The sequence below is a fragment of the Perognathus longimembris genome, chromosome 17 (assembly GCF_023159225.1).
Source record: "Perognathus longimembris pacificus isolate PPM17 chromosome 17, ASM2315922v1, whole genome shotgun sequence".
NCBI classification, from domain to species: domain Eukaryota; kingdom Metazoa; phylum Chordata; class Mammalia; order Rodentia; family Heteromyidae; genus Perognathus; species Perognathus longimembris.
The window spans coordinates 44,361,120-44,387,575 of NC_063177.1; the positions used below are offsets into that span (position 1 = coordinate 44,361,120).

The following is a 26,456-nucleotide window of genomic DNA, read 5'->3' on the forward strand; positions in this document are numbered from 1 at the left end:
AAGAAAGGTGACACTCTCGGGGACACCAGGAGCAGGCCCTAGGCCCATTGGGCACTGGCCGGCGGCAGGCCCTGGGGTCCATTGTCCAGCTGGAACCACAGATGGGCTGAGCTTCAGAAAGCTACCAGAGTAAGCAGTAAGGGTGCTGAGGTTGGGTGGACTGGAAGAAGGCAGGAGAGAAAATGGAGCCAAGCTTGGCGGTGCACATCTTGAATCCCAACACTCTGAAGGTAGAGAATTTCAAATTCCCTAAGCCGGTGCAACATAGGGAGCCATTCATCCGCTCACAAATGGCTACTGCAGTGTCTGTTGAAAAGATGCAGGGCACTGGGTGCTGGTGGCTCAGGCCTGCAATGCTCACTACTCACGAGGCTGAAAGCTGAGGAGCAGGGTTCAAAGTCAGCCCAGTGAGGCTCTTATCTTCAATTAACCACCAGAAGACTGGAAGTGGCACTGTGGCTCAAAGTAGTAGAGCTCTAGCCTTGAGCAAAAAGAGCTCAGGGACCCAGGCCTTGCCCCACAACCAAAATTAAGGAGGGAGGGAGGGAGGGAGGGAGAGAGAGAGAGAGAGAGAGAGAGATATGCAAGGGCATATATATTATCCTAGCTCCTGATCAGGAGGCTGTCAGAGGAAAATCCATTTAGCCTAGGATCCAACAGTTCAAGACCAGCCTGAGCAATATACCAAGCTATTCACACACACACACACACACACACACACACACACACACACACACACTGCAAAAAAAGAGAACAATTTAAAGCTCAAACAAACAAAAAGAACTGTATAGGGGCTAAATAGGACCTATCCTTTCCCCACTTCTTAACAGATTCTTTTATTTACTTTTTAAATAGGTGTTAAACTTTCTCAGGAAGTGGAAAATGATGTTCTAAGCAGCCTAAAGTCCGTGAGTGAGTGGTAGGGGTCGGGTTCCTTAATGAAGCATTGGAGGCTGGAGAAGGGCCCTGGAAGTGGGGGATGTCAACAGTAGGCAGAGAGACGCTGGGCTGGGGCACACACACAGGTGGCTCACGCCTGTAATCCTAGCTACTTAGAACGCTGAGATCTGGGGATCTTGAGTCAAAGCCAGCTCACACAGGAAGCCCAAGACTCTTATCTCCAATTAGTAGTGGATATAGTGCTGTGGCCTGGAACAAAAGAGCTCAGTCTGGGACAGTGCCCAGGCAGAGTTCAAACCCCAAGCCAACAACAAAAAAGAGGCTGGGCTGGGGCTAGGCATGCCCGAGAAGTCCCGGTTAAGATGGGTCCCTTGCTCCTACCTCACTGGCTACCAGCAGGATGACAGGTTTGAAGGACTGTAAGGACACTCTGCAAGTCCTGTTATGGGACAAATCCTGCCACCCTTTCCTGCTGAAGGCCGAAGCTCTAATGACCCTAAAGTGGTTCTGCTGTGCAGTGACCTCCTGTCCAGCACCTAGCCCATTCCAGCTTCAAGTGATTTGGTGACACCAGGAAAGATTTACTACAAGTCATTACATTTTAGTTAAGTAAGGGACTATTAAGGGTTTTGAAAGAAATGTATGGAGCCAGACATAGCGGTTCATGCTTATAATCCCAGCCCTTGCAGGCCGAGGCAAGGACTGAAGGTGAAGACAGGCTGGGCTACACAGGAAACCTCAAACACCACTCTGGAGGCAGGTCCCAGGGCAGCGGGGGCCTGGCTGGCCATTCCGCAGAAGCGCAAACACAAGGAAGCATGACACACACTGACGCCACTTCCCACTAGTCTTTGAAAACTTTTATTTGTTTGGACAAGACGGATACACACAGGTACTTAGGCCCTCAGGCAAGGCATGACAGTATGGCACCAAGGCAGCGGGCAGAAGGGCTAAGATGGATTCTGGGGAAAGGAATAAACTAAACAGATGAGCTACCGGAGGAGTTCAGGTGTCAGAGTCTGAGAGATAAGAGGGAAAGGAAGATCTGCCCCAGCTTTTAAGCTGGTGTTTAAGATGACAGAATTACCCTGCCCTTCAATTATTAGCGAGACCTGAAGGCAAAGGAGGCAGGTTCCTGCTAACTTGCCTCATCACTATAGAATTGGCCTGTAGAATTGGGGAGAGGGAAAGAGTGGCAGCAGAACAAGTGGGGAGAGGAGGTGACGGTTCCTTTGGTCCCTGTGTCAAACCCAGGACTTGGACTTCAGCCTCGGGGCCTAAGTAGCATCTCTTCCTTCTGAGGTCCCCTGAGCTGGAAGCCTTCCACCATTCCTGATCTTAAAGCCGTGGAGCGGTCTCTTCTGGAATGTCCCTCCAATGAGCCAGCACGTTGCTCTGACTGGCAGAATTCCTTTCTACCCAGTCTGCACCGAGCCCTCAGGAAGGGCCGGGGCCTAGAGCATGGTCTACCAATGCTCAGAATTCCCAGTCGTCCACCTCCAGCTCTTCCAGGCTGGTCACCAGGCCAAAGATTTCATTCTGATCCCGAGACTGGCTGCTTTCAAAATTGGTGATGGGGGTGACTGGACGAAGTAACTCGGGCAAGGCCTCCGAGGCACGCCGCTTGATCTGGGGAAGAGAAGCAGTTGGGGGGGGCCGCTCAGGGACCAGGATACCAAGGGGGCAGGACAAGAGCGGGAACCCCACAGCTAGCACCACAGGGGACTGGACTGTACCTGCTTGAAGAAGGAGTGGCTCAGGAGGGCACTGGCACTGGGCCTGGAAAGAAAGGTGAGAGAGGCACATAATGCCTGGGCCTGGCTTTCCGCGCCCTGCGGCTCACGCCTTTCCTTCCAGCACCCCTCTATTTCTTTCCTCAGCTCACCAGAATTTCATAGCCAGAGCCATAAAGCGAGAAGTTGATGTCTCCTGTCATGCCCCCAGCCATCAAACCTTTCTGAGCTTTAGCAGTACCATCCTCTCAAATCCTGGCCCAACTCCAGACTCCCCTCTTCTCTCTCTCCTCCACTCCCCTCCCCGGGGCCCTGTGGATACCTTGAGTCGGGGTTTCGTTGAAGGCACTGCTCCACAAAGTGGTGGAAGTGAGGGGAAAAGGTCCGGTGGTAGGGGTGGAAAGGCGAGTCGCCATTGGAGGGGCGGGAGGTGCTGGAGGCCAGGCTCTCGCCCAGGCCGGGGCTGTTCGCGGAGCGTGAGGGGCTCATGGTCAGCTCCTCGGCAGGGATGGTGCTGGTGTCCAGCAAGCAGGGCACCGTGCCATTCAGCTTCTCCAGGAGCATCTGCAGGGACAGGGCCAGGCCTGAGCCGGGGAGTGTCCTCCAAACACACTCCTCCTCCTCTACAAAAGCATCCAACATGGAAGGGAAGTCAAGGTGACTTTTCTGAAGGGGTGCTGGCTACAGGCTTGGGAGCATGGGGAGAGGGAGAGGGGGGGGGCGGTGAGGAAGCACCCCTTTTCCGTGGCTGGAAGGAAGGGCTGTTTCCTCTCCTCAGTTACAAGGCTTTGGATTTCTTTTAGCTCCACAGCCCTCACGCTAAGGTGGGAGCAGCAGCCAAGTTGCCACCCTTTAAGCCCAGTCCCAATCTAGGGGGCCCAGGTGGTGCCCTGGGGTGTACAAGGCACACCCGCGGTGTCCCATCCGGGCTTGTCACTGCCTCGGGACACACAGGCACAGTCTGCCCACTAGCAGACCCGCACTGGGCAGCTAGTTCCAACGCTCTCAGGCTCCGTTCCTGGCATGGCTGTGCTTATGAACCTAAAGCACTGACCAAGGCAGAAACCGGGAAATCTCCCTACACCTCTGCTAGTGTGTGTCTGACTGTAATGAAACCGCGTGGCACTTAAAATTCAGTCCATCAGGAGCTGGGAATATGGCCTACTGGCAAGAGTGCTTGCCTTGTATACATGAAGTCCTAGGTTCCATTCCTCAGTACCACATACACAGAAAAAGCCAGAAGTGGGTGTTGTGGCTCAAGTTGGCAGTGCTAGCATTGAGCAAAACAAAGCCAGGACAGTGCTCAGGCCCTGAGTTCAAGCCCCAGGACTGGCCAAAAAAAAAAAAAAATTCAGTCCATCATTTTGCCAGATAATCCAACTCTGCTTCCTGAATGTGAGGGGCCCTGATTCAGCCTCTTCTCTGGGTCTGTCCACCCAAGGACAGACTGGGCTATGTCTAGGACAAAGAGGGGTCAAAGGGGCGCCAAAGGGCAGGTGTGTGCAGGCAGGGATGGAAAGAGACACAGCATTTGCATAAAGGAAGTTCCAGCCTTGGGCTCTGGTGGCTCCCGTCTGCCCTGAAGCAAGGTATCTGTGGCTCACGTCTGTAATTGCAGCTTCTCAGGAAGCTGAGATCGGAGAATTGAGGTTCAAAGGCAGGCTGGGCAGGAAGTCTCCCATGACACTCTTACCTGCAATTAACTAGCAAAAAGCCGGAAGTAGAGCTGTGGCTCCAGTGGTAGAGTGTCAGCCTTGAACAAAAAGCTAAGGGACAGCACCCAGGTCATGATTTCCAACTCCAGTACAGGGGGGAAATAAAGAATGGTTCCAAGGGTGCCGGCCAGCACAAAACTCTGATCTGAAAACTGACTTTCTAGGCAATCTTAGCCAGGTAAGAAGACAGGAAATAGTCGATCAATGTATAAAAATGGTTGTCCTGATTTGCAAGCTGTACATTGACACATGCCTTGTGGGCCTCCACCCATAATGTTGTTCCTACCACCCTGCTACCCCGTCCTGGGTTGAGTTATGGCCACAGCATTTGTCACACAGAGAGGAATTACACACATCCTCCACTGGGCCGGCAGGGTCAGTGCTTGAGGAAAAGGCTGGTGTGGGGAGTCCCATTTTCTGTATGGGGGAGCAGGAAATGTTGTTTGTTATTTTTTCCATTTCTCCCTACTTTAACCCTTTATAGAAAAATATATCCTTTGCTAAAACTTTTTTTTTTTTTTTTTTGCCAGTCCTGGGCCTTGGACTCAGGGCCTGAGCACTGTCTCTGGCTTCTTTTTGCTCAAGGCTAGCACTCTGCCACCTGAGCCACAGCGCCGCTTCTGGCCGTTTTCTGTATATGTGGTGCTGGGGAATCAAACCCAGGGCTTCATGTATACGAGGCTAGTGCTCTTGCCACTAGGCCATATCCCCAGCCCTGCTAAAACTTTTTGTCTCATAGCTATTGTCCCCAAGTGTGGCAGTACCAGAAAACACATGTGGAAGGCAAGCAGGCGGGAAGGGAGCCACTGGGCTGCGGGCTTACCTGGGTGGCAGGCATGTCCTTGAAAGGAACGTGGCCATTGGCGAGTTCACAGGCTGTGATGCCCACACTGTAGATGTCAGACTTGGCATCGTAACCCTGAAGGTTCTAAGTGAGGAGAAAACAAGCCATGGGTGACTCCATTTGCCACGCCGGTCTCTGTGTAGAAAAGAAGGGTGGAACAAGGAACAAGGGGGAAAAGGATGCCTGCCCCACGGTCATGCCCAGCTGAGACAAGTCCCCTTGCCATTCTCCTGAGGATCAGCAGCTATGTGACAAGGAGCCAATGTTTGGAACTGCTATTTAACAAACAGGAAGGTATGCCTGGGGCTGGTGCTCTGACTCAGCACGAGAGCTAGACAGCACCCAGTATTTCCAGAATGCTCACTAATCATAGCGGGAGAAGACTCCTCGAAGGGACTAGAAATGGTGTCCAGCACCGCTGGAGAATCCAGTGGGTGAAAAGCCATTTCTATCCCTAGTGGGCTGATAATGCCCCACACCAAGTGGGTGCCCAGGAACCCCTGGCTGACAAGAACCCCTCCCTGAAGGACCGTCTTATCTACTCAGAAGTAGGGAACACCCCTCTCCTGAGGGTTTTGTGAGGTGGTGGGAGATGGGGGTGCTTCGGCCCCAGGGAACAGACCTGCTGGAGCACTTCGGGGCTGAGCCACGGCAGAACCTTGATACTATACTTGGGGAAATCGTGGACCACGCGCTGCCGCTGCCCGTGGCTGATCATGCTGAGGTTGCTGCGTAAGCCGGAAAGGTAGACCTTCCCGTCCACGGAGACCAGGATGTGGCTGGCCTTGACGCTCCTGCAGGGAGTCCAGAAGGGCGTCATAGGCGGCAGGAGCCCCTCAGGCTGCGCGCCTCCACACCTGGTCGGCTCTATCCAGGGTGCATGATACATGAACATATGCATGTTATTCATAGCAAAATATACTGCACTCAGGACCAAATACTCAGTGAAGAGAATGTCAGTGGTTTCAGCATGGATGGGCTATGGCGAGGTCAAAATCCAAACCCTACTTTTGTGTGTGTGTGTGTGTGTGGTACTGGGGTTTCAACTCAGGGCCTCCCATTTGGTTGGCTTGCTTGGTTGGTGCTCTTCTACTTGTGCCATACCTTTAGCCCTCCTTTTGGCTGATTATTTTGAAGATGGAGTCTCACCAACTTTTCTGCCCAGACTGGCTTTGAACCACAGTTCTCCAGATTTCAGCTTACTGAGTAGCTAGGGTTATTATAAGTGTGAGCTACTGGAACCTGGGCAGATCTGGATTTTAAACTCTAGCTTCAATAATTCCAATCAACCTTCAACTATGTGGAGGGCACCTGCTGCTCTTACTAATAAAAGGTAAAGTCACCTAAGAATGTACCTGTGCACAAAGCCCATGTGATGGATGTAATCCAAGGCTTTTAGTACCCCCTGCAGAATGTAAGCAATGGCCAGTTCGTTCATGCCATCCATGAAATGTGTCCCGATGAGATCCTTTGCAGAACCTGAAGGAAAGGAAACAAAGGGCAAAAGGAAGAAAACCGCACATAAAGCCAGGCGCTGGTGGTTCACTTCTGGAATCCTAGCTACTCCGGAGGCTGAGATCTAAGGATCACGTTTTGAGGCCAGCTCCAGCAGAAAAGTCTGTGAGGCTCTTCTCTCCAATTAACTACTAAAAAACTGGAGCTGTGGCTCAAGTGGTAGAGTGCCCTGTCTTGAGTGAAAAAGCTCAGAGACAGTGGCCAAGTACTGGGTGCAAGTGCACATGTACACACACACACACACACACACACACACACACACCCCAAAAAGGAAAGAAAACAACAGATAAGCAATCTGCTAACATGGCTGTGACAAGCTCCTCTACCAGGAACATCTTCCCACTTACCATATGCCATGAATGACGTGACAACCCACAGCTCATTGTCTGCGATAAAGGTGGCTCGATAGGGCACGATATTGGGATGGTTGAAGAGTTTACAGACATGCAGCTCCCCCTGAAAGCAATGGAAAAGCTGAGGTCAGAATCACAGGGCACTAAAGAATGATGCCTGAGGGGCTGGGAATATGGCCTAGTGGCAAGAGTGCTTGCCTTGTATACATGAAGCCCTGGGTTCGATTCCTAGCACCACATATATAGAAAACGGCCAGAAGCGGCGCTGTGGCTCAAGTGGCAGAGTGCTAGCCTTGAGCAAAAAGAAGCCAGGGACAGTGCTCAGGCTCTGAGTTCAAGGCCCAGGACTGGCCAAAAAAAAAAAAGAATGATGCCTGACAGCCTGAGGGCAGCCTAAGTAGGTGCTGCCAGTAGAGAAGAAACTAGGCCCTGCTTCCCTTTAGGGGAGCCAGTCTGCTTTGTCCACTTAGACTGCTGGTGACTCTGCCAGCCAACCCCAAGAGCCTTAGAGAACAATCCCTCCCCAGACAAACTGCTGTCAGTGCAGTGCAGAGCCACCTCATTAAACTGTTGAGTAGACAGACCCAGGAAACTACAGGGTTAGCTCAATTTCAAAGGCCAAGGTACTCTTCTTTTTTTTTTTTTTTTTGCTGTGGCTTGGACTGGGGGCCTGAGCACTGTCGCTGGCTTCTTTTTGCTCAAGGCTAGCACTCTATCACTTGAGCCACAGTGCCATTTCTAGCCTTTTCTGTTTATGTGATGAGGAATCAAACCCAGTGCTTCATGCATGGTACGCAAGCATTCTACCACTAAGCTACATTCCCAGCCCCCAGGACTACTCTTTATGTAAGAAAACAATCCCAGCACTCGGGAGACTAAGGCAGGAGCATCAACAGTTCAAGGCTAACCTGAGTTACATAGTGAGACTACCTCAAAAGCAAAGAAAAAGGGGGTAATCACTTAGAAAGGGTTGTAGCGGATGAGAGAGAATAACCGAAGGGGTGAGTCTGATCAGGTACATTGTATACACATATATGGACATGTTAAAATGAAATCACTTTGTAAAACTAAGTGATGATAATAAAAAATGTGGGTTTTAACAAACTCAAAAACTATTTTTCTACCTTCTGTAAATTACTTTGACAACAAATAAATAGAAAATATCACTTGAAAAAAGCTATTTTCCTATTACACAAAAAATAATAGTTGAGGGCTGGGAATATGGTCTAGTGGTGGAGTGCATGAAGCCCTGGGTTCGATTCCTCTGTACCACATATACAGAAAAGGCCAGAAATGGCTCTGTGGCTCAAGAGGTAAAGTGCTAGCCTTGAGCAAAAAGAAGCCAGGGACAGTGCTCAGGCCCTGAGTCCAAGCTCCAGGACTGGAGAAAAAAAAAAAGTTGATAGAAGCAAAGGAAGTACAAAAAAAAAAAAAAAGCTACTAAATATTAGGCATTTTTCCAGCAGCCTCAGATTGAGGGATTCCTTTCTCAGAAGTAGCTATAGAAAATGTAAAAAAAGAAAAAAAAAGATAAAAGAACCCAGAAATTCCATGATTCTGGGCTATGAGCTAAACCAGTGGGCTATTCTTTCTGCCTGCTGCTTCAGAAAATAAAATTCCAAAAATTATGTAGTCTAACATGATCCAGAACAAACTCAGATGTATTTTTTCTTCAAATAATTAAGCTGGGATTGATCTTCTGCTCCATCCTCAGTCCTACCAAACTACTCCAAACTGGGGCTAGAGATATGACTCAAGTAGTAGAGCACCTTCCTAGCAACTGTACACAAGGTTCTGGGTTCAAATCCCAGTTCCACTGAAAAACAGATAACGGTAGTTGTCTCAATAATTGATTTAAAATAAAATAATTCACTCTACTCGAAACAGGTGAACTGGAACTACAGCACCACCAGATAAGCATCTGTTCAGGAAACCAATGCAGATGAAGAAGGGGCAGAGGCCATAAGCAACTGTGCCGAATACACACGGAACCTGGTTCTAATCCAAGTAGCATCAGCCACAGGGAGTCTGGTGGATCCTTGACCTTTAGGCTCTTTCAGTTTAACAAAAGACCCACTCTCTGCGGTGTAGGGTACTGAGCCTCTCTGAATACTAAATGACTAAGTGAAGAAGAATGGAGTATAAACTATGCTGTGCAGCACCAATGCTCTCTCCTCAGTGCTAAATGCCAAGGGCCTCCTATCAAAAGCTTCCATGATATCGGAACCATTTTTGGTTCCTGCCAGGAATTGTTCAGAGGACTGGGGCGAGAGTACCTGCAGAAATGTCACCATCTCATTGGAACAAGCCTCCAGGTTAATCCTCCGGACTGTCACATACTCTCCCGTTGGTTTGTACCTAGCTAAATTCACAGTCATCAGGTCCTCAAATCCTTTGCCTAAAAGAAGAGAACAACAGTTACAAAGGTTTCTATTGTCTTTTTTGTTGTTGTTCAAGACTGGGATTCAAACTCAGTATCTGATTGTTTGCTCATTGGCTGGAACTCAACCACAAACCACATCTCCAACCCCATATTGTCTTCAAAGGAAAAGTGACTTGACTGCAGCAGAACATTATAGTTACATTTTTACTACTGTTCCTCTGGATACATCTTTGCTTTTCTTCTGTGGGCTTCTCCCGGGCCAACTATTCTAACAGACTATGCCCACGGAACTAGATATGCCAGCCCCAAAGAGAAAATCAGAAGAAAAAAAAAATCTCTCAGCCGGGTGCCAGTGGACTTATGTCTATAATTCTAGCAACTCAGTAGGCTGGGATCTGAGGGTTACAGTTCAAAGCCAGCCCAAAGACGACCCCGAGAGCCAGTTTTGTCACTGGAGATCCTACTAAGTAGCTGAGAAAGCTACAATGGTCCCCTGGAGCAGGAAAGCAATGGTGGTCTCTGAACATTACCTATAATGGTGAGAAGTTCGTAACAGTCCCCCTCAGGCAGAAAGCTACTCATGATCTCTTGTTTAGAGAAGGATGCTATGGACTCTGAGCTTGCCTCATTGGTCTAAAGGAAAAGAAAAATAGGTTAACCAAGAAAACTTGGGGTGGGACAGGAGTGGGGTGGAGGTGGTAATTAAGAATGATATCAAGACAAATCTATACATCCTTACTATGTAATAAAGAAATAAGGCCCGCTCTATCCATGGAAAATTAAATGTCACAGGTTCAATATGGGAATCAGCATTTATGTGAGAGCAAGGAGATATTGATGATAGCTACAAATTGTGGGGGGATGACAAGGCCCTATTCTAGCCTACTGCTAGCCTGCTTGTCCTTTCTAACAATAGACTTGACCATTAAGACTTATGAAATTCTTTTTTGTTGTTGATCGTGGCTCTTGAACTCAGGGGCTGGGGTGCTGTCCCTGGCTTCTTTTTGCTCGAGGCCAGTGCTCTACCACTTTAAACCACAATACCACTTCTGGTTTCCTGGTGGTTAATTGGAGATAAAAAGAGTCTCATGGACTTTCCTGCCTGGGCTGGTTTGCAAATACAATCCTCTGATCCTCTTCCCGATCTCAGCCTCCTAAGTAGCTAGGATTACACTTGGTTAAACTTATGAAATTCTTTTTTTTTTTTTTTTTTTTTTTTTGGCCAGTCCTGGGGCTTGGACTCAGGGCCTGAGCACTGTCCCTGGCTTCTTTTTGCTCAAGGCTAGCACTCTGCCACTTGAGCCACAGCGCCACTTCTGGCCTTTTTTTTTTTTTTTTTTTTTTTTTTTTGGCCAGTCCTGGGCCTTGGACTCAGGGCCTGAGCACTGTCCCTGGCTTCTTCCCGCTCAAGGCTAGCACTCTGCCACTTGAGCCACAGCGCCGCTTCTGGCCGTTTTCTGTATATGTGGTGCTGGGGAATCGAACCTAGGGCCTCGTGTATCCGAGGCAGGCACTCTTGCCACTAGGCTATATCCCCAGCCCACTTCTGGCCTTTTTTATATATGTGGTGCTGAGGAATCGAACCCAGGGCTTCATGTATACAAGGCAAGCACTCTTGCCACTAGGCCATATTCCCAGCCCTTATGAAATTCTTTTTTTTTTTTTTTTTGGCCAGTCCTGGGCCTTGGACTCAGGGCCTGAGCACTGTCCCTGGCTTCTTCCCGCTCAAGGCTAGCACTCTGCCACTTGAGCCACAGCGCCACTTCTGGCCATTTTCTGTATATGTGGTGCTGGGGAATCGAACCCAGGGCCTCATGTATATGAGGCAGGCACTCTTGCCACTAGGCCATATCCCCAGCCCACCTTATGAAATTCTTAATTGGGGAAATGATGTCTGGAGGACACCATGTTTAGAAAAAAAGAAAAAGGGACAGAAAGATAGAGGGTTCTGAATCTTTTGTTTAGCGTTGAGGGTTTCACGGTGGCATTTCCACACACGTATATAATCTATCCTGATCAATGTCACCCCTTCTATCCCTTCTCCCATTAAGATCCCATTTTTAAGGTCATGACTATGAGGTCCTCAAAGGCCAAGTGCTAAATCTTGTGCCACAAATCCCCTCTGTAATAAACCAGTACCCCAGTCCAGGCCTCCCCTGTGTTTTCCAAGTAAACCTAGAACATCAGTGCCTTAAGCTGTAGGCCAAGTCCAGAGCCACAGTTCTCAGTCATCTCCCTGGTGGCAGAGGTGACCGACCTGTTGGCTCATCCTTGTGAATGAAACTAGAGCCCAGTCATTTAAAAGGTTGCGGATGTGACATCTCTGGCCTTTGAGGTCCTGAAGAAAGGTAGCCAACCATGGTTGAGGGTTGAAAGCAAAACACACTGGGTGTTCTTTCAGCTGAATGAGCTTGGTTTCCTTCTTCTAGATCTGAATTTATGTGTAGGATTCAGAGACTGTATTTCTTTTACTTTTCCATCCTCGGCTCATGAAAATGGAAAAACCTAAGGCTAGCCAGCTCATATGTCATCTGCTACATGCACAAACATGGCCTCTAGTCAGAAGACATCTTTATGAATGGCCGAAGGGCTCCTGGCCTAACAGCAGCCAGAAGGATATGAGCTAACAGTATGCTGACAAGGAGGTATCCCAACAGCTATCAGCAATGTGGTTCTGCAGAGCCATAATCCCTTTCTGCCATCTGAAGACACTGCTTTCCAGGGGTCATACACATTGCATCTCCCCCAAAGCTCTGTGAAGTGTACACAGGGCAAAGGAAATCAAATGACTTGCCCACGTCCAAAACATCAGCACACAGCACAGACAAGACCCAAGGAAATTAATACTCCTTTGTTGATATTTTAACTGCATCTAGTTTCAAAACAGTTGGCAATGTCTAAAGGGGGCAAAGACTCATGGGGCTCTGCGTCTTCACCACTTGTAGTGATATTCACAGGAGCCTCGCTAAGCAAAACTGAGCCTTATTAGCAAACTCCGTTGCTAATTTCATCTATCATCTTCATCTTCTATTCTAAGATTTAGCCATGTTGTATTTAGCTGTAAAATTCCCACTGCTTACTGCTGTATAATATTCCTCTCCTGAACATACCTCAGTTTATCCAGTCTAATACTGATGGGGCTTGGTGATTATTTTCCATTTCTGCTTACAGTGAGCTGTGCTATTATAAACATCTTTGAATATATCTCCTGCCTAACATATCTAACTAGGAGTGGGTGGAATTGCTACAAAGTACACAACCAATTTTATGAGATCATGCCATACTGTTTATCAAAACAATCACCAGCTCAATTACTTCCACAGGCAACTATGTGACTTTTTGTCAATCCCTTTTCCCCAACCTAGTATTTTCAGATTTCTTAATTTTTGCTTATCTCACTATGGGCTTGATCTATGTTTCCCTGATTATTAATGAAGGTGACCACCTTTTCATAGATGGATTGGCTATGTGGGGTTTTTTCCTATCTTCGGTCTATTTCCTACTGAGTTGTGTTTAGTGCGTGACTTCTCCAAAGCAGGCCCCAGGCAGCACTGGTCCCAGCACTGATGCTTTTCTAAGTCAGGAAGTGCTGGTGGCTCTCTGCTGTGGGGGACTCACAGGCACCGCCCATATCAAAGGCCTGGGCAGGTCCCATGGTAAGGAAACCTGTTCAATTTTGGAAAGGCTGATTCAAGTAAAACATATAGTGAAATGCAGACATAGACTTACGGGCCATACGGAGACAGACAGTGAATTAGGCCTATCATTTGCTCTGTGACCCTGGGCTAGTCCCTCTAACCTCTTGGGTCTCTGTTCAGTGGTATAATTCCCATCTTGCAGGCCCGATGGATCACAAGCCAGGTTCCTCCCTTGCAGGAAGATTCCATCTACAAAATGACTTGTACAGCCAGGTGGCAGTGGCTCACGCCTATAATCCTAGTTTCTCAGGAGGCTGAGAGCTGAGGATCATGGTTCATAGCCAGCCTAGAAAAGAAAGTCTAGGAGACTCTTATCTCCAATGAACCACCAGGAAATAGGAAGTGGCACTCAGGCTCAAAGAACTAGAGTGCTAACTTCAAGCAAAAGAGCTCAGGGACAGCGCCCATGCCTTGAGTTCAAGCCCCATGTCTGACCAAAAAAGTGCTGGAGGCATGGCTCAGAAGTAGAGAACCTGCCTACCAAGTGAGAAGCCATGATTTCAAATCCCAGTACTATCAGAGAGAGAGAAAGAGACAGAGCAACAGAGACAGAGGGGAGAGAGGGAGGAAGAGAGGGAGGAAAATTATTTAGAAAATAAAATTCTTTGGGTAATTGGGAAAATGGACTCCTAGACAATGTGGGCCAGGATGGACTATGGGCTAGTCTACTGGTTACTGTGGCTATTCTATCACTCTGTCACCAACTCACTAAAAGTAATCCTAAAACAGAGGCTTTAGACTTTGTGGCTGTGATAAGGGTCAGAGGGACAACTATGACTTAGGAAGGAAAACAAATGGGCTAGGAAACAAAGGCATCATTGTGAAAGGTAGAGGTCTGGTTTGATACTGACACAGGAACAGGAGATTAGTTTATTATTCTGTTTCAGATTTTTTGTTGTTGTTGTTTCTGTGCCAATACTGGGGATTTAACTCAGGGCCTCATGCTCGCCTTTGGCTTTATCGGTCAAGGCTGACGTCTACCATTCCAGCCACATCTCCATTTCCAGCTTGCTTTTTTTGCTGGTTCATTGGAGATAGTCTCACAGACTTTTTTGCCTTGGCTGGCTTCAAACCACAATCCTCAGGTCTGAGCCATCAGTGCCTGGCTTAGCCCATCTTCTTTAAACACAGCATGGTATGATGTTATTGTATCATGTATAATATCAAATTTCTCAGGGAAAGAAACTAATTCTATCAAAGTCTTTTGTTAGTTTCCCATGCCATGAAAAGCATTTTATTCATTCTGAAGCATTTGAAAAATCCAGAAATAACAAAAAATGATAAATTTGTAAAAAAAGAGTTTAAAATAAAATACAATGAAGCATACAAAGACAATATACATGAAATGCTACTGGATAAAGACATTCAACTTTCCACAGGTTTCACACAGGATAGTTTTTGGTACAACATCAACAAGTGTGATGGTATGAAAATTATATACAATTGGCACTATACTCTGCAAAAAAATCTACATGATCCTATAGGAAAAGTATTTGGTCTCTTTGAATGAAAAACATTTGTTGCCATAAAGAGATAATCCTGACCAACAGAGGACACAAGCAGTCAAGTCTTTATTTAAGGAAAAATTCCTAATAGGCATCATCCCCTTTTGCTTGTCTAGGGCTGCCTGTGAATGGCACGGGTGTCTATAATCCCAACACAGGGAGTTCTACTTAGATCTTCTTATCCTCTCTCTATATAAGACACTGGTTCACGGCTTCCAAAATAGCTTGGCATACCGGGTACATCTGGTGCTATTTACTTAGGTAACATAAACCAGAAGAGGAGGAAGGAAGCAGAGAGAGTCTTAAGAGTGTTTGGCCATGGAAAATGTAAATGTTCTGTTTTGTGCTTTCTGGGAGGTGTGTGGGTATTTGAGACAGGATCCAGTTATGTAGCCCAGGCTGGACTTGAGTTTATAATCACTTTGCCTCAGCCTCCCAAGGGCAATCTTATTTCATTTATTTGCTTTTGAGACAGGGTCTCCTGGAACTTGTGATCTTCCTGCCTCTACCTCCCACATGCTGGGATTACAGGTGTCTATCACCACACCCAGCTTTGTTTTGTACTTCTTGAGGTACATATTATCTCTGTGGACTGAAATGTATTACTAATAGACTAAAGAGAGAAACACTGGAAATACCAGCCACTAAAAGGTAATTGCATTTCAGACTGGTGAGAAAGTATAATGGGTAATTAGAAGGACTGGGAAGAGAATGAGACCTTCAGCCCCAGAAGAGAGTTCAAATGCACCAGAAACTTTTTTTTTTTTTTGGCTTTTAAAACTACCCAGCAGTCTTTCCAGGGTGAAACCTGAATTCCCACCTGTAACAGAATTCTACCACAAATAAAGCTCAGTGGCAGAGAAGCAGAAACATAAAAGGATATGGCAACAAAACACACACTTCCACAAGAAGTCATTTCCATGCAACAGCCACAGTGCGAGAGCCTACAGTCACTTACTTTTCTCCGAGTGTCACCCGGAGGCTGCTCTGGAGTAGAGAGATCGATTGTTGGCATTTTTGTTTAACAGAAGATACACCCACATTCACAACAGTAATTATTACACTTCAGACTACATTTATTAATAGAAATCACTTGAGTCGCTACAGTAGTGCCTGCAGTGCTACACATAAACACACACACACACACACACACACACACACACACACACACACACACACAGACCTACAGTGAAAACACTGCAGCTAGGTGGGGTTTTAAGCAGGAAGCCCAGGCTTCTACTCTATGGGGCTTCCTTACTGGGTATGAAGCAATTGCAGATCTGCACATACATTTACTTAACATTTGCACAACACACAATGGAGTTTTGAATAGGCCAGATTCAGTCTTATACTTTGTGAACAAAAATTCATCTTCCATTCCTCTCCCCTTCCACCCCTGTTTCTGTGTTGGGAATCAAATACATGCTAGGTAAGCAATCCACTACTGAGCTACAATCCCAAGCCCCTAAAATTCATTTTAAACTCACAGAGACAGTTGGTGATTTCCCAGGAAGTGTTTTGCCTTGAAGGCAAAAAACACTTTATATATAAGGAATCATTGCTTAATTTGTTTCTCCAAAGTCAGATACTTCCTATTCTGAATGCAAATGAACAAGTAGTTTTAGTATTCAGATACTTACAGCAAAGATGAACAAATCGTATAACTGATAGAAATTTCTGTTCATTTATCACACAAATCTCATGTTTTTATTTCCCTCATTTTGTAAAACTGATTAAAAACTCATACACTGGAAGCTCGAGAGATGGTTCAAGAGTAGAGGGCTTGCCTAGCATGCTCTAAATAACAAAGATTGTGAATTATAAAGCACTGGAGAAATTGTACATATCTAAGAAATACCAATACAAAAATCAGAGGTGTAAGTCTATTCACCAAGGAAAAAGCTCTATTACAGTACTCAGCTATATTGCTACAGGAGATCAATTGCAGAGTAAATCAGCTTTATTTTATCAAAATAGGAATTTTCCCCCTTAGACATTAGTATTTTGGTAAACAAACAGCAGAAGTAGTTGCTTAAGACAGTCTAAAGTTAAGAAGTCAGGTGAACAGATTAAAGAAAATCTATTTCCGAATAGAAACTAAATTCCAATTTGTATAAAACTTGGTAATACAGACTTTGCCAAACTTTAACAATACAGTCACCTTTTTGTTAACCCTCCTTAGATAAGAGTAGGACACTAACAAAACATAGCCAAGATCCTACAGTTAAGATACTAAATATAAAATCCTCCATTCAATTCATATTTACCGAAATATGTGCAATGAATTAAATGTAAATTGTACTTGCAAATCAATTTTCATTAACGCCAGTACTTACTTTCAAGCTATCTTTTTTTTTTTTTTTTTTTTTTTGGCCAGTCCTGGGCCTTGGACTCAGGGCCTGAGCACTGTCCCTGGCTTCTTCCCGCTCAAGGCTAGCACTCTGCCACTTGAGCCACAGCGCCGCTTCTGGCCGTTTTCTGTATATGTGGTGCTGGGGAATCGAACCTAGGGCCTCGTGTATCCAAGGCAGGCACTCTTGCCACTAGGCTATATCCCCAGCCCTCAAGCTATCTTAATCCCATGAAAAATGGGGAAAATGAGAATCTGAACAGCTTTTTTGTTGTTGTTCAGTTCATCTTTACTGTGAAACTAATATTTGTTGCAACTGAGAAAATAAGAACTCATTTTTTTCTAATTTTTCATTTGTCTAAAACATAATGTCTTCACACAGTTCATAAATGCTACCACTCCACATTTTTTAGAGGTGCATTAGGGAAAATAAACCAATAGATATCACCTAGTAACTAACACATTTAGAACTTGAATTACGTTTGAGGATACTATGGACCAACGGATACACTCAAGGATCCTAAGACTATCATGATATTCAGACCCAAAGAATAGGGATCTTAGGCATACATATATTTTTGGGGGGGGGGTTGAATTCAGGGCTTTCCACTCTTGATTAATTATTTTGCTTAAGGTTGGTGCTCTACCACTTGAGCCACACTTCCATTTCTGTTTTGGTTTTTTTTTTGCTGGCTAACTGGCAATAAGAGTCTTTTGGATCTGTCTTTGGATTCGAGGCTGGCCTTGAACCTCAATTCCCAGATCTCAGCCTCCTGACTACTATAACTTTGTTTCCATTTCCTGGAGTTCATTTCATTAAATATTATTTTATATGATCAGATGCACATAGATATTGCACTTTTGTGTTCCTCTCCTAATATAATCTTTATAGAAAGGATTTTCTTTGTTCTAAATCAAGTGGTAGAAGGCCTTTCTAGCAGGCACAAGGCCCTGAGTTCAAACATAAAAGAAAAACAAATCATCATTCCATAAACGTCTCATTGAAAACTATCAAAAAGGAATGTCTAGGCCCCCTTTTTTTTGGTGTTTTTTTTTTTTGGTCAGTTGTGAGGCTTGAAGCCAAGGCCTTGGCACTGTCCCTGAGCTTTTTTGCTCAAGTCTAGCACTCTATCACTTTGAGCCACAGCACTACTCTCGGTTTTCTGGCAGTTGATTGGAGATTTCATGCCTGGGCTGGCTTCAAACCACAATCCTCAGATCTCAGCCTCCTGAGTAGCTAGGGTTACAGGCATGAGCCACCAGCACCTGGCTATATGTAGGCCTTTTAAGCCCAGTTGCAAATCAACTTTACTTCTGAAGTGGACATTTAGATTTAACAACAAGACATTAGTATGTTTTTCCCTGATAAATTTTTCCCACCCCCTCAGCTCTCTTAAGTTTCAAATTGTTACCATGGAAAAGTAAGTCAACTAGATGGATCAATAAAAACAGAACTTGTATAATACTGCTACTTTTGTCTTGACCTATTAGGATTTTAAAAAACAATCTTTAAAGGCAGAGATTTTTTCAACCCTTAGTTTTTCCCCTTTAACAATATGCATTTCAACTGGACAAATATTTAGAAGAAATGCATGTGCCTGTAAGTAAGCAGTGCACTGGCTTTCTGAAAATCAAGACAGGCCACAGACACCTGCTAGATTCTACAAATGGTTGGGGAACTATGGATTGAAAAAGAATTCAACCCTAACAGGAGCAAGAGCAGTTTCTACTTGCTCTTTAAATTGCCAATTTTTATAAATTGATGTAGTCAACAGAGAAAGACTGATATTTGTCCTGAATGATGGCTGACAGTCATATTGTACTTACCTCCAAATAGTTCCAAATCTCTTAAGCCCTCAACAATGAACTTTTCCGAGACCCACCGCTAAAGAGGAAAACCCCAAAGAGAATTAGTAATTCTTCCAAGCAATAATGAATTAGCTATCAGCCTTTAGGCAGACAAGACAAAACTATGACTACAGAAAAACAGAATCATGCAGTACAGTTATAATGTATTCCTATATTAAAATTTTGTAAGGAAGTTTGAAATCAGCTAAAAACAATAGATCAATTCCTTTCTCTATTCCTTTTTACCTAACCTTAGGCAAAAGGATTTAAATCTGCTAGAGGAGAAATATATGGTCTGACCTTAATAATGAAGAAAGCTTTCCTATTTCCCTGCATATTAAAATAGCTTTGGTTCCATCCTCCCCTTCCATAGCTATCTGTTACAGATATCTTGGATCATTAATGCCAATTTGATATTACTGAAATTCAAAACACAATAAAGTAGGTATTAAACAGCAGTTTCCATTAGTCTATAAAAACATAGAAAGCTGAATTTTTTTTATCCATAAAGCGTTTCTAAAAACATCAGTGCTTACATTTTCTACCAAGTTCACAAGGACTAAAATTGGCAGATCAAGCTCTGGTTCAGTTTACCAGCCTAGTTCAAATGAGTATTAGATTTCTACTATACTTATCAGTGGTTTGGTTTCACCTGCCTTAGGCTAGGTTAAAACAAGAGAGTAGCTCATATTTAAAAGCAATGGAATCAGGATTATATTTCACTTAAGGACCAGTGTTAAAGTTTGGCATAGAGGCACTCTTTCTGCTGAGCAGAGTTCAGGCTAAGAAGAGATTCGTTTTCTCGTCTTAACACCGTAGTTTACTCTTTATGAAATAAATTGTTCATGTAGTTATAAACATAAGAAAAAGGAACATTCTAAAAAATGTTGACTATGGGTTCTCAATTGGAATTATAAAATCATTGTCCCTTTCTATAACATTTTTCTTTTTTTTAAAACTTAAAAATTATTGGAATGGGAATATGGTTTAGCAGTAGAGTGTTTGCCTAGCAAGCACAAAGCCGGGTTTGATTCCTCAGCATCGCATAAACAGAAAAAGCCAGATGTGGTGCTATGACTGGAGAAGTAGAGTGTTAGTCTTGAGTAAAAGAAGCCAGGGACAGTGCTCAGACCCTGAGTCTAAGCCCCAAGACTGGCAAAAACAAAACAAAACAAAACAAAACAGGCTGGTAATATGGCCTAGTGGCAAGAGCATTTGCTTTGTATACATGAAGCCCAGGCCCAGGGTTCGATTCCTCAGCACCACATATATAGAAAATGGCCAGAAGGGGCGCTGTGGCTCAAGTGGCAGAGTGCTAGCCTTGAGCAAAAAGAAGCCAGGGACAGTGCTCAGGACCTGAGTCCAAGGCCCAGGACTGGCAAAAAATAAAAAAAAATAAAAAAATGTATATATACATATATATATAATAGTTGTATTATTACTAAGTAGTTATATTGAGGGGTACAATTCCATAAGTCAGGTTGTGAGTACAATGCTTCCTGATAAATGTCATCTTTTCTTTCATTTTAACTTTTTTTGGGAGGGGGAATCATGGGGCTTGAACTCAAGGCCTGGGTACTTGAGGCTAGGGCTCTACCACTTAACATACATATATATAAATATATAAAATAAAACAGAGGGCTGGGAATGTGGCTTAGCAGTAGAGTTCTTGCCTAGTTTGTATGAAGCCTTGGGTTCGATTCCTCAGCACCATATAAACAGAAAAAGCTGGAAGGAGTACTATGGCTTAAGTGGTAGAGTGCTAGCCCTGAGCAAAAAGAAACCAGGGACAGTGCTCAGACCCTGAGTTCAAGCTCCAGGACTGGCAAAACAACAACAATGCCCTCTACCCCCCATAATACCCTAAATTTTAAAAAATGTAAAAGCTTAATATGCACTATATCATAAAATAGAATTCCTACTATAATTCTTGTTTCATAGTACTTTTTTTTGGTCAATCGTGGGGCTTGAACTCAGGGCCTGGGCTATGTCCCTGAGCTCTTTCACTCAAGGCTAGCACTCTACCACTTTGAACCACTTCCAGTTTTGGAAATAAGGGTCTCAAGGGGACTTTTCTGCCCAGACTCATGGACTTTCCCGTTGGGGCTGGCTCTGAAACACAATCCTCAGATCTCAGCCTCCTGAGTAGCCAGGATTGCAGGTGTGAGCCACTGGTGCCCAGTCGTAGTAGTTATATGCTGTTAAAATAAGGCTGGATGTGTAGCTCATGTCATAGAACACTAGCCAAGCAAGCAAGTGCCAGGCCCTGAGTCCAAACCTTAGTACCAGCAAAATAAATAAGTAAAATTTTAAAAATACTAATAATTACTACTGTGGTTAAGAACTAAGTACTTAATAATAAAAAATATACTATTTTGTGAAACCATGAGAGCTAAGATGCTAAGTCCAATATTTGTTCTTACAGTCATTTTGACTAGAAGTTTTACACACAAAAAATGATTTCAGATTTAATTTTTAAAACTCTTCAACTAATACTAATGATTACATTTGATTTGCATTACAATTTGATACAGATTTTAAAGCATTTAACTCAATCAAAAATAGGAAATGGGGAGACCACTGGCAGCTATAAATCCACATTGAATAGAGCCAATTCATTTAATGCACAACTGACATTCATTTATAAAATAAGCCCTCGTTTCTTTCCACCAGACTAATGTGTGGTGCATTCTGGGTCTCAAGTCAGCCTCTGCCTGCACGCTCTTTTCTCAGGAGTAGAGGTTACAATACATGTCTTACTTCCTTAATCCCTCATTTCTACTTCATTCTGAGTATCACATTTTCAAAAAAACTACAACATCTATGCAAACATTTTACTTTTTAGAAAAGAAAATAGTAAAGCCAGGAGAATGAAAACACTCACCCTAATTCGCTCTGGTTTACTTACAAGAAAAGACATGAGTTCCTAATGTGTAGACCTACTTCAATGTCAAAAACTTAAACCTAAAAGGAAAATAGAAACAGGTTAAGTTAGTTAAATCTCCTTTTATAGAAATAGCTCTTGATTAAAAAAAATATTATGGATCCATCATTCAAAGCACCACACTAGACCTATAAAAGACTAGATTCTAAATGTTTGTTGAGGGAAACGTCTTTTGTTGGTGGTGCTGGGGCTTGAACTTAGGGCCTGGGTGCTGTCACTGAGCACTTTTTACTCAAGACTAGCACTTTAAGCCACAGCTCCACTTCCAGTTTCCTGGTTGTTAACTGGAGATGAGTCTCACAGACTTTCCTGTCCCAGCTGCATCTGAACCTGCGATCCTCAGATCTCAGCCTCCTGAGTAGCTAGGATTATAAGCGTGAGCCACCAGCACCCAGTTTTTCAGAGAAACTTTGAGTGATAATAAATTTAGATATACTTTGGCCAAGATCAAATATATGCTGAAATTCTGGTATTTCTATATGAGCAGTTTGGAGTTGGGCTTGGTGGCATGAACCTATAAGCCCTGCTGAGGTAGGAGGGTTGCAAGTTCAAGACCAGCCTGGGCTACCTAGCAAGATTCTATCAGAAGGAGGAGGAGGAGGAGGTAGAAGGAGGAGGAGGGAGGAGGGAGGAGGGAGGAGGGAGGAGGGAGGAGGGAGGAGGAGGAGGAGGAGGAGGAGGAGGAGGAGGAGGAGGAGGAGGAGGAGGAGGAGGAGGAGGATGAGGAGGAGGAGGAGGAGGAGACAACGCAGAGTGAGGCAGGAAAAAGGGAAAGAAGAAGTTTGTTATTTCTTCTACTTTTTCTCCTACTCTTCCTCATATTCCTAATTCTTTTGGTTTTTGTATGCTATGTTTTGCTATGTAACCCAGACTGGTTTCAAACAGTTTTGTTTTTTGTTTTTTTTTTTGGTCAGTCATAGGGCTTGAATCTAGGACCTGGGGGCTGTCCCTGACCTCTTTTTGCTCAAGGGGAGGGCTCTACCACTTAGAACCACAGCTCCACTTCCAGTTTTTGAGTAGTTAACTGCAGGTAACAGTCTCTCAGGGATTTTTCTGCTTGGGCTTACTTCAAATTGCAATCCTCAGATCTCAGTCTCTTGAGTTGCTAGGATTATAGGAATGAGCCACTGGTGTCCAGCTCAAGCTTTCAATACTCTTGCCTCAGCCTCCCAAGTACTGGGATTATTGATATGTGCCACTATGCCTGGTTTTCTGGCTGTCTTTAAATTAAGTTAAAAATTTCTCTTGATCCAATAAATGCCTGACTGAGCTCTTCCCAGAAGCAATTCATTTCTTCTAGATACATTATGGCTTCTAAACAAAAACAAAACAAACAACAACAACAACAAAAAGAAACTTGCTAGCCAGGCACTGGTGGCTCACACCTGTAATCCTAACTACTCTGGAAGCTGACATCACAGGATCCCGATTTGTTTTTTTGTTTTTTTTTAAAGTTCTCTCTCTTTTTTTTTTTTTTTTTGCCAGTCCTGGGCCTTGGACTCAGGGGCTGAGCACTGTCCCTGGCTTCTTTTTGCTCAAGGCTAGCACTCTGCCACTTGAGCCACAGGGCCACTTCTGGCCATTTTTCTTTATATGTGGTGCTGGGGAATCGAACCCAGGGCTTCATGTATATGAGGCAAGCACTCTTGCCACTAGGCCATATCCCCAGCCCAGGATCCGGATTTGAAGACAGCTCAGGCAGGAAAACCAGTGAGCCTCTTACCTTCAGTTAACTACCAAAAAAGCCAGAAGTGGAGCTGTGGCTCAAGTGGTAGAGCACTATTCTTGAGCAAAAAAGTTCAGGGACACTGCCCAGGCCCTGAGTTCAAGGCACACACACATATACACACATGTACACACACAAATTACATTTTGAATAATGTATATATGGCTATGACTAATTAATCTTAGACATTTGTTGACCATAGTAAATGAAGACTAAATTTCCACATCACTTTCCTACCCTACTTTCTCCTCATCTTGTTCTGACATATTTGGTTAAATCAATCATTCATATTTACATTACTAAGATCATGCAAATATGGTTGACAGCTAAGGCAAGTGGAGGACAATGCCCCCGGCTCTGAAATCAAATGTAATCCAGGTAGCCTCCCATACACTATAACTACTCTTGCCCTCAGCTCAGTTTTGTCTGTCTTGCATACCTCATTTTCCCCCTAGAGTTAATAATTGCTTTACTTGCTTCTTGCTTCATTTCCTAGGTACTGTTAATGTGAAATAACCATGCTTTAACGAAAATGGCTCATTCTGAGCCAAATATGAGTCACCATGGCCCAGGAGCAAGGACTCGAATTACCCTGAATAACATGAGAATTCTGCACTGAAAGTGGTTTCCTGAACTTGATAGCGAAAGAAAAGAAGACAGTTATAAATCAATAATGCAACAAATATACTGGCTGGGGGAATAAGTAGGTAGGCTACAATAAAGTGGAGAAATCTTTTGTATATGTCACATATAATATTCTTAGCTTTAGCATTGTTAGAGGCTAGTGATAAACTAAGTTTAATAATATGCTCCAAGTGATTTACCAAATAGAATATTAGGAAAAGCTAACAGAAAAGTTAAATATAAGTGGACAGCCAGCTAGAAGACAGGCAGATAGGAGGATCTGTTTGAAGCCAAATCAGGCAAAAAAGATGTTAAACCAAGGGGAGGCCTGGGAATGTGGCTTAGTGGTAGACTGCTTGCCTAGCATGCCCAGCCCTGGGTTCGACTCCTCAGTACAAAACAGGAAAAGCCAGAAGTGGCACTGTGGCTCAAGTGATAGAGTGCTAGCCCTCAGCAAATGAAGCTCTGGGACAGTGCCTAGACCCTGAGTGCAAGTCCCAGGACTGGCAAAAAACAAACAAACAAACAAACAAAAAACCTAGGGGAGTTGGGGGCATGGATCAAGTGGTAAAGCACCTCCCCCTATCTAGTTTTAGGACTTAGATTCAAGCCCCAGTATTGAAAAAAAATCAATTAATTTTATCTTTGTTAAGTAAACAGGGAAAAAAATATGACCATTTCTAAAGATAGAGACAAAGGCACCTGACAAAATCCAACTCCGTACCAGGCATGACAATGTCTGTACTTGGAGAGCCAGGCAGGAAGATCATAAATTAAAGGGCAACATGGGCTAAATAATCTTTGTCTCAATTGCCTCCCCTGTTCCCCACCTCCACCCCACCCCCCAAAAAAAGAACCCCCCCAAAAAAAACACCTCTCTCAGTCAACTAGGGATAGGAAGAAACTTCTTGTTTGTGTGTTTTTGTTTTTTGTTTGTTTGTTTTTTGCCAGTCCTGGGCCTTGGACTCAGGGCCTGAGCACTGTCCCTGGCTTCTTTTTGCTCAAGGCTAGCACTCTAACCCTTGAGCCACAGCGCCACTTCTGGCGGTTTTCTATATATGTGGTGCCGGAGAGTCGAACCCAGGGCTTCATGTATACGAGTCAAGCACTCTTGCCATTAGGCCATATTCCCAGCCCCAAGAAACTTCTTTAATTGAGGAAATGTATAAAAGGTAAAGCATAAAGCTGGCAGGGCGCCGGTGACATCTTACGCCTGTAACCGACGGAGGAAGCTGAGATCTGAGGATCGTGGTTAGCCGTGGAGTGCTTGCCTGGCATGCATGAAGCCCTGGGTTCGATTCCCTAGCACCACATACACAGAAAAAGCCAGAAGTGGCGCTGTGGCTCAAGTGGTACAGTGCTAGCCTTGAGCAAAAAGAAGCCAGGGACAGTGCTCAGGCCCCGAGTTCAAGCACCACGACCAGTACAAAAAAAAAAAAAAAGCAAAAGAGTAAATCTTTAATAGTGAAAAGAATGAACCTCCTGTAAAAACTGGGACACAGCAGGTCTGTCTGTCTCCTCTCCCTTCCAAGCACCAATTCACCAACGAACAAAAAACCCCAAAACCAAGCCAAACCAAGCAGAAAATTCCTGTTATCTACTGGAGGAATTCAGACATATCTTCAGAGACAAGTGCATGAGTGCTCATGATATTTCTAGAAGCTTCTGCTTTGGGGCGATTGAAGGGGGTCTTGGTTGGGGTGGGGTGGGGGGACACGCTGCCTGTCTAGCGGCGCCCATAAGGGTGAGGGCAGTGGGCAAGGGCGGCTGAGATCGGCACCGGGGTCTGTTGCTACTTTGCTGGAGCTGGACAAGATGACACCCGGCCCTAGGCTCCCCAACGGGAAGCCCCGGGAGGACGTGGGAAAGCGAGCTCCGGCCAGCGACTCTGCTCCGGCGTCTCCCGGCCAGGCCCAAACCAAGCCTGACCTCCGCGGCTGCAACCCCTCATCGCGGGAAACCGGGACGCGAGTTACAGAGGGCCCGAGCAGGGCGAGGATGAGTCGGGCTGGCCGCGAAGGCCCGTCCCTGAGGAGATGGAAACGGCGACAGGGCGGAAGGGACTGAGCCGGGCAGCGCAGCCGGCGGCCCGGACACCCGGTACCTGGTGCAGGAGTTAGCGAGCAGTACCGACCCCGTCTTGGCTCCGCCTCCTCACTTTTGTGGCCGCGCCGCCGCCAGGCCGGTTGCTGGGAGGGACGTACGCAGCGTGACATGCGCAGTGGAGGGACCCCGCCCACCAGCGGACCCCACCCCAAGGATGAAGCTGCGTCTGCGCAGGCGCAGAACCCGAGCAGGCCTTAGGTCTGATATTGGCG

The 26,456-nt window shown here is 45.1% G+C and overlaps 1 protein-coding gene across 8 annotated transcripts; it reads right to left on the reverse strand.

Moving 5' to 3' along the window:
• Window positions 1-1,745: 1,745 nt before the first annotated feature.
• Strada (STE20 related adaptor alpha) lies at window positions 1,746-26,339 on the reverse strand. 8 transcript variants are annotated; one of them, XM_048364995.1, is made up of 13 exons: window positions 26,243-26,339; window positions 21,729-21,808; window positions 18,824-18,881; window positions 15,605-15,633; window positions 9,974-10,076; window positions 9,337-9,458; window positions 7,055-7,163; window positions 6,548-6,671; window positions 5,815-5,986; window positions 5,172-5,276; window positions 2,956-3,197; window positions 2,637-2,679; window positions 1,746-2,529 (listed from the first exon to the last, which is right to left on the reverse strand). In XM_048364995.1, exons 2-13 carry the CDS (start codon window positions 21,762-21,764, stop codon window positions 2,377-2,379), a joined length of 1,296 nt encoding a protein of 431 aa, XP_048220952.1. In that variant the 5' UTR covers window positions 21,765-21,808; window positions 26,243-26,339; the 3' UTR covers window positions 1,746-2,376. The 8 variants fall into 8 exon arrangements, with proteins under 8 accessions (XP_048220952.1, XP_048220950.1, XP_048220951.1 ...); XM_048364993.1 differs by lacking the exon at window positions 15,605-15,633 and having other exon boundaries at window positions 26,243-26,291; XM_048364994.1 differs by lacking the exon at window positions 15,605-15,633 and having other exon boundaries at window positions 21,753-21,808; window positions 26,243-26,290.
• Between the last annotated feature and the right edge of the window lie 117 nt (window positions 26,340-26,456).